Below are 13,887 nucleotides of genomic sequence, written 5' to 3' on the forward strand. Positions count from 1 at the left end.
AATGGTTTCTCAAGAGTTTAATAAGCATACAAAACATCTATCCCCAGTTATAAAACAACTTACACTACAAATATAAAGATTTTATTTTTCTAAGCAGAGGTATACACCTGTATAAAAAGGTAAGCAATACTGACATACATACCAGTGACTCTAGCTTTACTCTCATCTCTATTACCAATCTCAATAGCACCATAAGATTTTAGCAGCTCTCTCATTTTTTCATCATCTGCTTCATCTAAAGCAGTCTTCTGTTTTTTATTCTTTTTATTCGTGTTCGCTCCATGTTGTAGTAGAATCTCAGCTGCCTAGAAGACATTTTTCCAAAATTATCTCTATTAACATCTTAGATTAATAATTTCTGCTTTTATTATAAGACACCATTACCAAGCATTAAAAGTTATTTCTAAAAAAGCTTTCAAACTCTGGCCACTTATTAAATTTGATATGACAACTGCAAGTGGGCCCACTAATTTTACCTGATTTGTTCCCACAGGAAAACCAAACATGATAACATAGAAGTAACAGATATGCAGCCTTGAATCTAGTAAGAGGCAGACAGGTTTTATTTGATCTCTCTCTCTCTCTCTCTCTCTCTCTCTATCTATCTATCTATCTATCTATCTATATATAATATTTTTATTGAATTCAGAGAGGAAGAGAGAGGGAGAGAGACATAGAAACATCAATGATGAGAGAGAATCATTCATCGGCTGCCTCTTGCACACCCCCTACTGGGGATCGAGCCCCCAACCCAGGCATGTGCCCTAAACTGGAATCAAACCTGGGGCCCTTCAGTCCACAGGCCAACGCTCTATCCACTAAGCAAAACCAGCTAGGGCTATTTGATCTCTTTAACAGAGTGCCCTGTTCACCCTCCTCCAAGCTGATAAAGGAAGGGGTAGAGAAGGGAGAAGAGTCACTTCAGGACTATATTATATTATAAACTTTATTATATATTGACATTAGACATAGTTCTATTTGGACTATATTTCAGTAAACTTAATATCCAATCTAATAATGTCTATGCAAATATGTGTCCTAAATAACTGATTCATATTCACAAAATGTTAAAGATAAAAGGGAATGTAGATATAATTTATTCCAACCCTATCATTTTATAGATGAAAAAACTGAAGTCAGAGATTGTGACATTTTAGGGGCAAAATAATCTTTGAATATAAATAAGATGTCTCTAAATAAATCGAAATTATGTATTAGAAGTCAGTTTGCAATCGGTCAAAGTTAAAAATAGTTACTAATTAGTTTATGGTATAAGTCAATTAGTAAAAAACAGCCAGTGATTCCACTTGCATGAGGCAAGCAAGTGACTCCAACCACTGAAAAACTTTCTAATTAGGAAAAGATGGTAAGGTTTTGTTTAAACAGAGATATGCCATGTGCTAGGAGCTTTTCTCTTTCTGCTTGTGTTCATGGATGAAGAAGCAGAGAAATTGAGGAGCAAATGGCCAGCTAGAAATGGCCCTTATTTGTTCCATCAGCCTAGAGATAGCACAGCATAAAGAAAACACATTTATTTTTATTTTTTAAAATCTTTATTGTTTAAAGCAGCGGTTCTCAATCTGTGGGTCACGACCACTTTGGCAGTTGAACGACCCTTTCACAGGGGTCGCCTAAGACCATCCTGCATATCAGATATTTAGATTATGATTCATAACAGTAGCAACATTACAGTTATGAAGTAGCAACAAAAATAATTTTATGGTTGGGTCACAATATGAGGAACTGTATTTAAAGGGCCAGAGGTTGAGAACCACTGGTTTAATGTATTACAGAGTACCCATTCCGCCCCCCACCGTCCCCTTCTATCCCACACCCGCCCCTCACCTGAGAGCTCCCCACCAATAACAATACCACATTTATCTCTCTTGCTCTCTTTTTTATCTTTCTAGTTTACCTATTAGTAGCCTATCTCAAGATAAAGAAATAAAGATAAAAGGGACAAAGTCAGCTAGAAATAAAATGAGCCAATGATAGAAGAAAGGTCACACAGAGAGAAAGTTCATGAAAATATGAGGAAAGGTGTTAATAATATATCCATGTCAGGGGAACTAAAATATCATGAAAAATACCATCTTCTTTTCAAATAGAACATTTCTCTTAAAATAAATGCAATAGATTTATTGGAGTTTCCTCCAAAAGCGAACTGTCTATATCACCACTTAGGTGATATAACAATAGATCAAACAACAGCAAACTATAGCCCTCGCTGGCCAAATCCAGTCTGCTGCCTGATTTTGTAAAAAAAGTTTTATTGGAGCAGCTATAACCAGTCATTTACATATTGTCTATGGTTGCTTTTGCAATATAACAGCAATTGATTAGTTGCAACAAAGACTGAGTGGCCTAGAAAACCTAAACTGTTTATTATCTAGTCCTTTATAGGAAATACTTAACAACCCCTGCTCTAGACCAGAGCACTATCTCTAGCAGGATTTTCTGTGATGACAGAAATGTTCTAATCTGCAAAGTTCAATATGGTAGCTACTCGCCACATGTAGCTACTGAGTACTTGAAATGTGACTAGTGCAACTGAAGAATTGATTTTAAATTTAATTTTAAGTAATTAAATAGACACATTTTGGCTAGTGGCTATAGCATAAGATAGCACGCTCTAGATGAAATTCCTTATTTCAAAGGTAAAGATATTATCTCTTTCTCAAGCAGCTGAACTCGGCCTAGAATTCACGTTTTCTATTATCAAACTTGGTGCTTTATCCACTAAACCAAGCTCCCCTTCTGCTACTTCCTATTGGTTGATCCCTTCCTCCCCTACGCCCCACCCTCTACCCCCGCTGCCTTCCCTCTGAGGTTTGACAGTCTGTTCATGTTCCTATGTCTCTGGGTCTATTTTTTGTTCATCAGTTTATGTTCATTAGATTCCACTGAGGTGTCACCTCACACCTGTCAGAATGGCTACCATCAACAAATCAACAAACTTGACAAGTGCTGGTGAGGATGTGGAGAAAAGGGAACCTTAGTGCACTAATGGGGGGAATGCAGACTGGTGTAGCCATTATGGAAAACAGTATGGAGTTTCCTCAAAAAATTAAATATGGAATTGCCACTTGATCCAGTGATCCTACTTATAGGAAAATACCCTAAGAGACCCGAAACACCGATCAGAAAGAATATATGCACCCCTATGTTCATAGCAGCACAATTTATAATAGCTAAGATCTGGAAAAAGCTCAAGTGCCCATCAGTAGGTGAATGGATAAAAAAGTTGTGGTAGCCAAGCTGGGTGTGGCTCAGAGGTTGAATGTCAACCCAGAAACCAGAAGGCCACTGGTTCAATTGCTGGTCAGGGCATATACCTGGATTGCAGGCTTGATCCCCAGTGGGGTGCATGTAGGAGGCAGCTGATCAATGATTCTCTCTCATCATTGATGTTTCTATCTCTCTCTCCCTATCCCTTCCTCACTGAAATATATAAAAATATGCTTTAAAAAAAAGTTGTGGGTCCTAGCCAGTTTTGCTCAGTGGATAGAGCGTTGGTCTGCGAACTGAAGGATCCCGGGTTCGATTCTGGTCAAGGGCACATGCCCGGGTTGTGGGCTCGATCCCCAGTGTGGGGCGTGCAGGAGGCAGCCAATCAATGATTCTCTCTCATCATTGATGTTTCTATCTCTCTGTCCCTCTTCCTTCTCTTCCTTCCTCTCTGAAATCAATAAAAATATATTTTAAAAAAAAGTTATGGTACATTTACAACATGGAATACTATGTAGCAATAAAAAAGAAGGATCTCTTACCCTTTGAGACAACATGGAGGGACCTGGAGAGTATTATGCTAAGTGAAATAAGCCAGTAAGAGAAAGACAAGTACCACATGATCTCATATGTGGAATCTAATGAACAAAATAAACTGATGAAAAAAATAGATCCAGAAACATAGAAGCATGGAACAGACATGGAATCTTAGAGAGAAGGCAGGGGTGGGAGGGTGGGTGGGAAGAAATTAACCAAAGAACTTGTATGCATATATGCATAACCCATGTAGAAGTCAATAGGGTGGTGAAGGCCTTGGAGGTGGGGGAACAGGGGCAGGATAGAAGGGGGCCAATGGGAGAAAAAAGGGGATATGTAATACTTTCAACAATAAAGATTTAATTTAAAAACTATGAAGAATTTTAAAGTCTAGATTTGAAATTCAGTGTTACTAAAAGAATAACCCTAGTAATTTTCTCTTACGATATTTTTACCACACTGCCCAATTAAGAAAAACAAAGGAGAAAAATATATAACAAACCTCCAAGTAACAAGCTATTGTGTTTTTAGTCATTTCTTTGAAACCTCAAATCCACTGTGTAATTCTGAGTTAAATAAAGTCTAGCTGTCACATATATCATCACTATAATTAGAGTTTTTATGCACAATAGCAAATCATTTAAAACCATTAAAAATGGAATGTATTAGATTGATAGCCTGTGTTTACTCTGAACCATTTCATTTTATTCTGATTTATATGAATTATGTGATGAAGAGACAATAGAAAAATGAGTCATTAGCAAATAGATTGATTTTTCAAGCATTACACAATGTCTTCATTTGTAATTTTAAGGTTTTAAAAATAATTTGTTTTAAGGAATCACTTTAGTTCTCAATTTAAAATATCTTCATTTTCTTCACTCATTTTTCTATAAAAGAGTAATAGGAGCCAAATCTGATGTGCACTGTACCTTTAAATGATTATTTGCAACAGCATCATGTAAGGGCAGAATTCCATCTAGATCTTCACAGTTAACATTAGCACCAGCTCTTAACAACTCCACAATTATATCATCAGCTCCCTCACTAGATGCCTTATGTAGTGGTGTCCAACCTAAAAATGGAAAAGGGGAAAAATTAAAACAAGCTGCTGCTGACATATACTCATTATTAAGTTTGCTTGCATTAATGACATTAACATCTACATTGATTCAAATGTATATATTAGTGGAAAAAATATTGAAAACTGTGGCCTTAAAATGTGTTTCATTTTAAAAAACAAATTGATCTCATAAAAAAATATTTGCTAGAGGTGCCAAAACAGAAGCATAATCATAATGGGACCAAAGTAAATATTAATCATGTCAATTTGTTTCAGCTCAGATATTAAAAGATCATCTCTGACTTTTCTACTTGTATCCTTTCATTGTCACATTTTTCTTTAAAATGACATGTCATTCCATCAATTTTTGAGTTTTTCCCTCTGGAATTCCTCACACAAGATTCTTTCATGCTGAGCAAAATGTTAGATCAATTTAAAATTGGAGGTTTAAAATAAATTAAGGGAGGGGAAAAGAAAGGAATAGTAGAAAGACAGGAGGAAAGGAAAGAAGGAACAAGAAAGCAGGAAAAATTTTGCATTCTCTCCAAAGTTAGGGAATGGAATTAGGGCCTACAAAGAAAAGGCCTAAATAAAGTTTCCCTTACTTCCCATTCTATATACTCTTGCTGAATGCTCCCAAATGCATGTTGAAGAAGAAAGTTATTTTAGCAATTGGTGAGAACCAAGATAAGTCTTACTATTCAACTTATATGTTACTAAAGAAAATTGTTCAAAGTTAATTATTACATAGTAGCCAGATTCAAAACTGGGGTTAGGGGCTGTGAAATGTGAGTTCAAATTTTAAATACAATTAAAAGAATCCAAACCTGCATTATCTTTTAGATTCACATCTGCTCCAGATTCTATTAGAACTTTCATCAGAGACAAATCTCCTCTTCTGACAGCCAAATGAAGTGGGCTTTCCCCCCTGGTATTCCTCTTATTGATCCCAGCTGTTTTCATTTCTGTAAATTTGCCAAGTAAAACTGAGGCTTCTTTTCTGCCAAATGCTGATTATAAAGGAGCTTAAAAAATACATACCAACTTCTCAAAACATCCTAAGTAGGGTGTACTACACAGAAATATACATCTATTAATATAACTGTTACTATTTTAAAATATAACTAACACAGTTCTTCAACTTGTGAAGAAATTATAGTGCACTTAAGCATTACTTCAAAGTCATTCTAGCAATTCTTTAGTCACTCTATTATATGTTTGATTAAAACAAATAAACCTGTTTCAGTTCTATACTCATTTTACCCTCAGTAGTCCTTTAGCAATAATTTTTTTCTTAAAACAAATTGTGATTTTATAAAAATTCTCTTTGTTCTACAGCTATTCTCTCTATCTCAATGGGTCTGTTTCTGATCACATAAGATGCAAGAACCAAACTATGGCCTATTGGTTTTTTTTATTTTTCTTTCATAAAAAATAAAGTACAGTATCATTATTTAAAGATTCTTTTTTAAATCTTTTCTTTGCAACACAAGTTAGACAGACTTATAGGTTGAAGCTAAAAACGGTAAACTAACCACATTTCTCCCCAAACCATGCAAAAATGATAGTAAAAGATATTTTGAAAAATGTCATATAAGAACAATAAAAGAGAAAACAATAAAAAGAAGACTTCAACAAATTTAGGGGAACTGGAAAGTCACTGATGGAGAAGAATTGACTGACATGGCAGAGTGGGAAATGCTCCAACCCAAGTGCCTACGAAAGGAATTTGCAGAGGAAGGGAGCCAATCTGCACCAGGCACTCAGCACTTGGGGGCATCAGGTACCATGAAAGGCAGTATGTATAGAACAGGGCTGGAAAAAGCAACACTGACTGTAAAAGTATGTATATAGAAAAGTTAAGACTCCAAGTTGCCTTTCCTAACCCCAAAGTGCCTGGCAACCATTCCTCTTAGCCCAGGCCCCCATCTGGAGGTTCACTTTCTGTAGAAACTACATCAAAGAAGCTTCAGACTAAGACACAAGGCAAAGTAGAGAGTTGGGCTGATTAAACAGTAGTACTCAAAGTGGAATCCCAGATCAACAGTATCAGTTTCACTTGGGAAATGTGTTAGAAATGCATATTCTTCAGCCATCCTAAGCCTACTCTGGAGGGCAGACTTTAAGATGGCTCCTAATGATCCTTACTTCCTCATATTTATAGTCTTGTAACAAATCCTCCTTGAGAAACTTGCTTCTAATCAATAGAATAACTTAACATTGAGGGTACTCAATTTCCTTATCTATATATATAAAAATCCAGTGGTCGCAACACCATAACGATCAGTGCACTGAGAGATGCACTCGGGTGGGTGGGGCTGCAAGTGTGGCGGGGCAAATGCAGGCGGGCGGGGCTGCGAGTACAGAGAGGTGCACACAGGTGGCTGTGGCCATGCAATTTCGTGCGCTGGGTTTCTAGTCTATATATATAAAAGCCTAAGCTGGGTAACTGGCTGGTAGCTATGACACGCACTGACCACCAGGGGGCAGACACTCAATGCAGGAGCTGTCCCCCTGGTGGTCAGTGCGCTCCCACAGCCAACCTCCTGTGGTCCCTCCCATGAGACAGCCCTGATTGGCCCAATCACTGGACAGGCCAAGGGACCCCACCCGTGCACGAATTGTGCACCAGGCCTCTAGTTAGGTTATAAAAGATTATAACATATTCTGTCTTGCTAGTTGACTTCCTCTATCACCTTCAGCTTGTATGTTTTAATGAAGCAAGTGGCCACCTTGAAAGAGCCCATGAAACAAGAAACAGGATGGGCACAGCCCTAAAGGAACTGAATTCTGCCAACAATCACATGGGCTTAAAAGTGGCTTCTTCCCTAGTTGAGCCTTCAGATGAGACCCCAGTCCTGGCCAACACCTTGATTGCAGCCCAGGAAAGATCCTGAGCAAAAGACCTGGCTAAGCCATGCCCTATTTCCTGACCTACAGAAACTATGAGATAATAAAGGTGTGTTGTTTTAAAATAATTTGTGATCATTTTTCATGCACTAATATATTACTAACACACCTACTGAATTAGAATTCCTGACGGTAGACCCCAGCAATGCTTTAATGGCTTTCCAGGTGACTCTGATGCAACGTAAGGTTTGAAAAGCACCGCATTAAATCATCAGATCCTTACCCAGTCCTGTTTCCTAAATGTCAGCAACCAGACATAAATTTCAGAGCAAGAGAAAAAAAAGTCTATAATGGATGGATCCTTTGGCTATGAGAGTCACATGGAAGATTAATAGTTTCATGTTCATCTCCCATTGACATCCAGACAAAATTTCTAAATTTCTTAAGAAATTTGCACTCAGAAATTGTTTATTGGAAGAAAAAGACATATTACATATATTTCATGTGTTATATGTATATTTTTTAAAATGCAGATTACAAGTTTGAATGGAAAAATCTCTCTCAGTATCTGTTACTGTGAATAATATAAATCTCACATTGTTCCTGGTATGTTCGTAGCAAAGAAGGTAGGCATGTGATAAACATTTTGGTGCAAAAACTCAAAAATTGCTCAATGTTACTCTCATTGTAAATTTCCCCAGCATTTAACTGAAATTTGAAAATAGCCGTAACCAGTTTGGCTCAGTGGATGGAGCATCGGCCTGCGGACTGGCAGGCAGAGGCAGTTAGGGGCGATTAGGCTGGCAGGAGAGCAGTTAGGGGCATTAGGCCAGCAGGCAGAGGCAGTTAGGAGCCAGCAGTCCCGGATTGCGAGGGGGATGTGCAGGGATTGGGCCTAAACTGGCAGTTGGACATCCCCCAAGAAGTCCCGGATTGGAGAGGGTGCAGGCCGGGTTGAGGGACTCCCACCCATGCATGAATTTTGTGCACTGAGCCTCTAGTTTATTAATAAAATATAATGTCATTAAGAAATACTCAGGAAGAACCAAGATGGAGGCGTAAGGTATAAACCTGTGTGTGCTGCCTCCCACAACAACACTGAAACTACTACAACTATAAGACAAAACAGCTATCATCCAGAACCACGGGAAAGCTGGCCAAGTGGAAGTTCTACAACTAGAAGGAAAGAAAGAAGCGCACTGAGACTGAGTAGGAGGTGCAAAGGCACCAAGAACAGAGGTACTGCCGACTCCGTCCACACCTTTGGGGACCCCTGGACCCGCTGGGGTTGGACCCCGGCAAGGTACGAAGGCGGGCTGCAACTGGATGCGAGGTTTTTTCCCATCGGAAGGGGATATAAGCTCTCGAATGCACTGAGCTCGTTTAAGGCGAGATTCTGAGGTCCCAGGCTCCTACAGGGAGAAACTGGACTGTCTTGCAGTGGGTCAGAAAGTAAGGGTGGCTTTCTCAGAGCTGCTCGCAGGGATCACTGTTGCTGTGGGGGTGCGGCACTGGGGGAGACACGGAGTCGGAGTCACGGAGACGTGAGGAGTTGTGGAGACGCTGACGACAACCATTGCTGTTTGCTCCGCCCTGGTGATTCTCTGAGACCCCGCCCCACTCAATTTACATCCCCACCCAAGCTGTGCCAGTGGCCCAAAGAAACCACCTGCGCTTTTGCAGCCTAACCCAACAAACTGCAGCTGGGTCAGAGAGCTCCAAAACTTCCAAATCCCAAACAAAGAGGAGAAATCTGTTGATATCGCTGTAGCTCCTGCTGGGTGGACCCACACAGTGGTTGACTTGGAGATCCAGGAGCCAGGGTACCCCTGGTCAGATACCAGATTTCAACTCCTCACATCCATAAGGGACACACTCAAGAAGCAGACTCAGTGAGCACCAAAGCCCCACTGAAGCAAGTCCTGCTCCATAAGGGTGTCTCCAGCACAGCAGTTCTTCCACTATAGACACAACTGGTCCTCACAGTCTGCCAAAAATGTGGAGACAAAGAAACATGTCACAAATGAAAGAAATGGAGGAAAGCAAACTAATGAAGGACATAGAGTTCAAAACCACAGTTATAAGGTTACTCAAGAATCTTCTACAAACCTCCGAGGAACTTAGTGAGACCTTCAAGGATCTTAATGAGAATGCCAAAAAAATGGAAAAGGACCAGTCAGAAATTAAACATACACTGACTAAAATTAAAAATAAAATACAGAGATCCAACAGCAGACTAGAGGATCCCAAGAATCAAGTCAAAGATTTGAAATATGAAGAAGATAAAAACACCCATCCCAAAAAGCAAAACGGAAAAAGAATCCAAAATTATGAAGATAGTGTAAGGAGCCTCTGGGACAACTTCAAACATACCAACATCCGAATTATCGGGGTGCCAGAAGAAGAGAGAGACCAAGATACTGAAAGCATATTAGAAGAAATCATGACAGAAAACTTCCCCTAACTGATGAAAGAAATAGACTTACAAGTCCAGGAAGCACAGAGAACCCCAAACAAAAGGAATCCAAGAAGGACCACACCAAGACACATCATAATTAAAATGCCAAGAGCTAAGGACAAAGAGAGAATCTTAAAAGCAGCAAGAGAAAAACAGTTAGTTACCTACAAGGGAGTACCCATACGACTGTCAGCTGATTTCTCAACAGAAACCATGCAGGCCAGAAGGGAGTGGCAAGAAATATTCAAAGTGATGAATAGCAAGAACCTACAACCAAGATTACTCTACCCAGCAAAGCTATCATTTAGAATTGAAGGTCAGATAAAGAGCATCACAGACAAGAAAAAGCTTAAGGAGATCATCATCATCAAACGAGGAATATATGAAATGCTAAAGGATATTCTTTAAGAAGAGGAAGAAGAAGAAAAAGGTAAAGATAAAAATTATGAACAACAAAGTGACAACAAATAAATACCTACCAACAAGTGAACCTAAAAATTAAGTCAGAATAAACTGGTGAATATAATAGAAGCAGGGGCATAGAAAGGGAATGGACTGACAATTCTTGGGGGGAAAAGGATGTGGGGGATGCGGGAAGAGACTGGACAAAAATCTTACACTTATGGATAAGGACAGTGGCAGGGGGTAAGAGCATGGGGTGGGATGGGAACCAGGTGGAGGGGAGATATTCGGAAAAAAGAGGAACATCTGTAATAATCTGAACAATAAAGATTTATTAATTTAAAAAAATTTAAAAAAGAACGACCACAATAGAAAAAAAAAAAAGAAAAAGAAATACTCAGCTGGTCCTGGCCCGTGTGGCTCAGTGGTTTAGAGCATCGTCACGTGCACCAAAGGATCTCAGCTTCAATTCCCAGTCAGGGCACATATTCAGGTTAGAGGTTCAATTCCCAGTTGGAGTGTGTACAGAGAACAACTGATCAATGTTTCTCTTTCATATCAATGTTTCTCTCTCTTTCACCTGCCCTTCCTTTCTCTCTAGAATCAATAAAAAACATATCCTCGGATGAGAACAAAAAAAAAGAAAAAGAAATACTCAGCTATCTACCTTTTTATGTGGCCTGTCTTTCCTCTCTAGATTTTTGGATCTTCTCATTTTTGTTCGGAAATTTCACAGTGAGATGTCTTGCTTATGGTACTGGACACTTTGTGGGCCCTTTCAATATGGAAATTTCTGTGCTTTATTTCTTGTCTTATTTCTTTTATTTCTTTTCTATTTTCACTGTTCTCTCTGGATATCCTGGAGTGATCTAATTTTATTCTATTTTTTCTAGTTTTATTTTTTATAGGAGACTTGGAAAGCTTTACCTCCCAACTCTGCTATATCTATATATATATATATATATATATATATATATATATATATATATATTTAAAAATCCTATTATATTTTTAATATCTAAGGGCTCTCTGTATTGTTCTTCATTCCTTTGTTTCTATACCTTTTTAAGCAAGTTTAATATATCCTGATTCTTGAATTATTTCTGTTTCTTCTGGGTTCCTTTAGTATGTTTAGATCACTTTGATGTCTCTTTTATATTGGAGTATTGGGGTTTTCTACAAACACTTGTTGATTTTTGGCTATCTGTTCTTATTTAAGTGAGAGAAACTAAAATGCTGACTGGAAATCTGTGAAGGGTAAAAGGAGTACAGCAGAGCTCAGGGCTTGGTTGAATTCACCCTTGGTGATCAAGAAGTAAGCTGGCCTTTATGTTAGGGAATTGCCAGATGTATTTGGAATTACCTCCTCTTGGGCAGTTCAATTTATTAGTTTAAAGATACTTACTCAGGCACTGTGTTAAAAAACAAAACAAACAACAAAAACCACCAGAGATGAAATACAAAAGAAATGTATTATTTCAAAGTTCTGGAGATCAGAAGTCTAAAACCTAGGTGTCAGCAGGGCTACACTCTCTAAGAAAGAATCAGCATTTCTTGGCTTCCTTGGATTTGGCTACATCACTCCACTACCTCCAGCTTCACATTGTCTTCTCTCCTGTGTGCCTCAAATCTCCTTCTGTTTTTCTTTTATAAAGACACAGTAGTAATTAGATCCAGGACCCACCAAATAATCCAGGATGATCTCCTCATCTTAAGATCTTAATTACATCTGCAAAGTTTTTTTCTAAATATTCACTCTTTTATATAACACTAGAGGCCTGGTGCACAGATGCATGCACTGGTGGGGTCCCTCAGCCTTGGCCTGCGGGGACTGGGCCAAAACTGGCAGTCTGACATCCCCCAAGGGTCCCAGATTACAAGAGGTGCAAATCCATGCACTGGGCCTCTAGTATGCATATAAGATCTTTGGTTAATCTCTTCCTGCCCTCCCTTCACCCCGCTTCCCACTGAGATTCATCAGTCTGTTCCATGTTTCCATGCCTGTGTGTTGAGCGTCTGCACCCTGGTGGTCAGTGTGCATCATAGCTACCAGTCGAACGGTCATTTAGGCTTTTATAATATAGATAGATAATAGCACAGATTCCAGGGCTTAGGGCATGGACACATTTTGCAGAGCCACCATTTAACTCACTACAGGAGGAATATATAAGAAGGGCTTCAGTTTACATGAGACAGGACAATGGGAGAAGGTTTACAGAAAATGCCTAATCCAGTGTTCGTCCTACCACTAGTATACTAAACAGAAAATAAATCAACTTTTTTACACTTAGTATTCAATTCGAAGTGGTCCAGCCCATTGTTCATCACAGAACTAACTCCAAGAACTATCAAAGGGTAGTTAGCTTGTCCATACTTCCAAATACATACAGTTCATTCATATGACACCAAAAAACTAGTGGCTATGCTTTTTTAATGTTCGTTATGTTAAAAGGGCTCAGTGGAAGTATCAGAGATGAGACACAGTTCACCCACAATGTCCACACTCAATATTCTTGCTGTTTATCTCCTCTAAAATAACAAATTAGAAGTCAGAGGCAGAAATATCATAAGAATATATCTGAAGACTAATAAATTCTCAAATGTTGCTTTACAGTAAAACCATCTAAAATATCGTTGAAATAATTTTATAATATAGTGAATGACAAAAAAAAATAAACAAGTACATCTGAAAGTTTAGAACTATTCTGAAACACAGTGGATTCCTGGGCCTGGCCAGGTAAACATTTACTTGTACAAGTAAAGGAATACAAACCTTGGCTGCAGGCAGCTTTTGATAAATTTTGTTCTTGGATGTTAACAGGTATGTGAATCTCTGAATCTATTCTATCTTTTTTCTCCTCACAATTTCTTACAGTGCTTTCATCTCCATTGATATTATTAGTTAATTCCTCATCTGAAAAACAAACATTTTTGCAGTATCAGTGTGGCAATTCTCCTTACTGGTTAAATGACTAGTCATGTAACTATTCCAAGTTTCTAATCCTAGCAAGAAGAATTTAGAAATGGTTTTATATAACTAATGTAAATTAGTTTGCTAAATGCAATTCTGATGGGAATACAGTGAATTGCTGAAATCACTGGAGCTAACAATTTCCTGCTGTAAAAATGTTAAGTTTATTGATACTAAGATAAGTCTATACTAAAAATGAATATAATAATTGATATAAATACTGTTACTTCTGTCAATATCAATTTAGCAACAATCTTTGATAATAATGGTTGAACTTTTAAGGTAAACACAATTACTTAAATAATTAGCAGCATCCCCCAAATTATAGCCTTCATGTCCTCATTCTTGTCAGTTTGGGCATAGGTTGAGCGAAATTCA

At 38.3% G+C, this 13,887-nt stretch overlaps 1 protein-coding gene across 1 annotated transcript in view; it reads right to left on the reverse strand.

Annotated features, from left to right (window-relative positions):
- The window catches only part of ANKRD31 (ankyrin repeat domain 31), a 139,147-nt gene that overhangs the window by 43,000 nt on the left and 82,260 nt on the right, over positions 1-13,887 (reverse strand). Inside the window, exons 16-19 of the mRNA XM_036311078.1 lie at positions 13,312-13,452; positions 5,656-5,793; positions 4,698-4,840; positions 143-305 (exon numbers count right to left, since the gene is read on the reverse strand). Of these exons, the coding sequence (XP_036166971.1) occupies positions 143-305; positions 4,698-4,840; positions 5,656-5,793; positions 13,312-13,452 (585 nt within the window). The remainder of the gene's footprint in view (positions 1-142; positions 306-4,697; positions 4,841-5,655; positions 5,794-13,311; positions 13,453-13,887) is intronic.

This window comes from Myotis myotis, unplaced genomic scaffold, assembly GCF_014108235.1.
Source record: "Myotis myotis isolate mMyoMyo1 unplaced genomic scaffold, mMyoMyo1.p scaffold_m19_p_5, whole genome shotgun sequence".
Lineage (NCBI taxonomy): Eukaryota > Metazoa > Chordata > Mammalia > Chiroptera > Vespertilionidae > Myotis > Myotis myotis.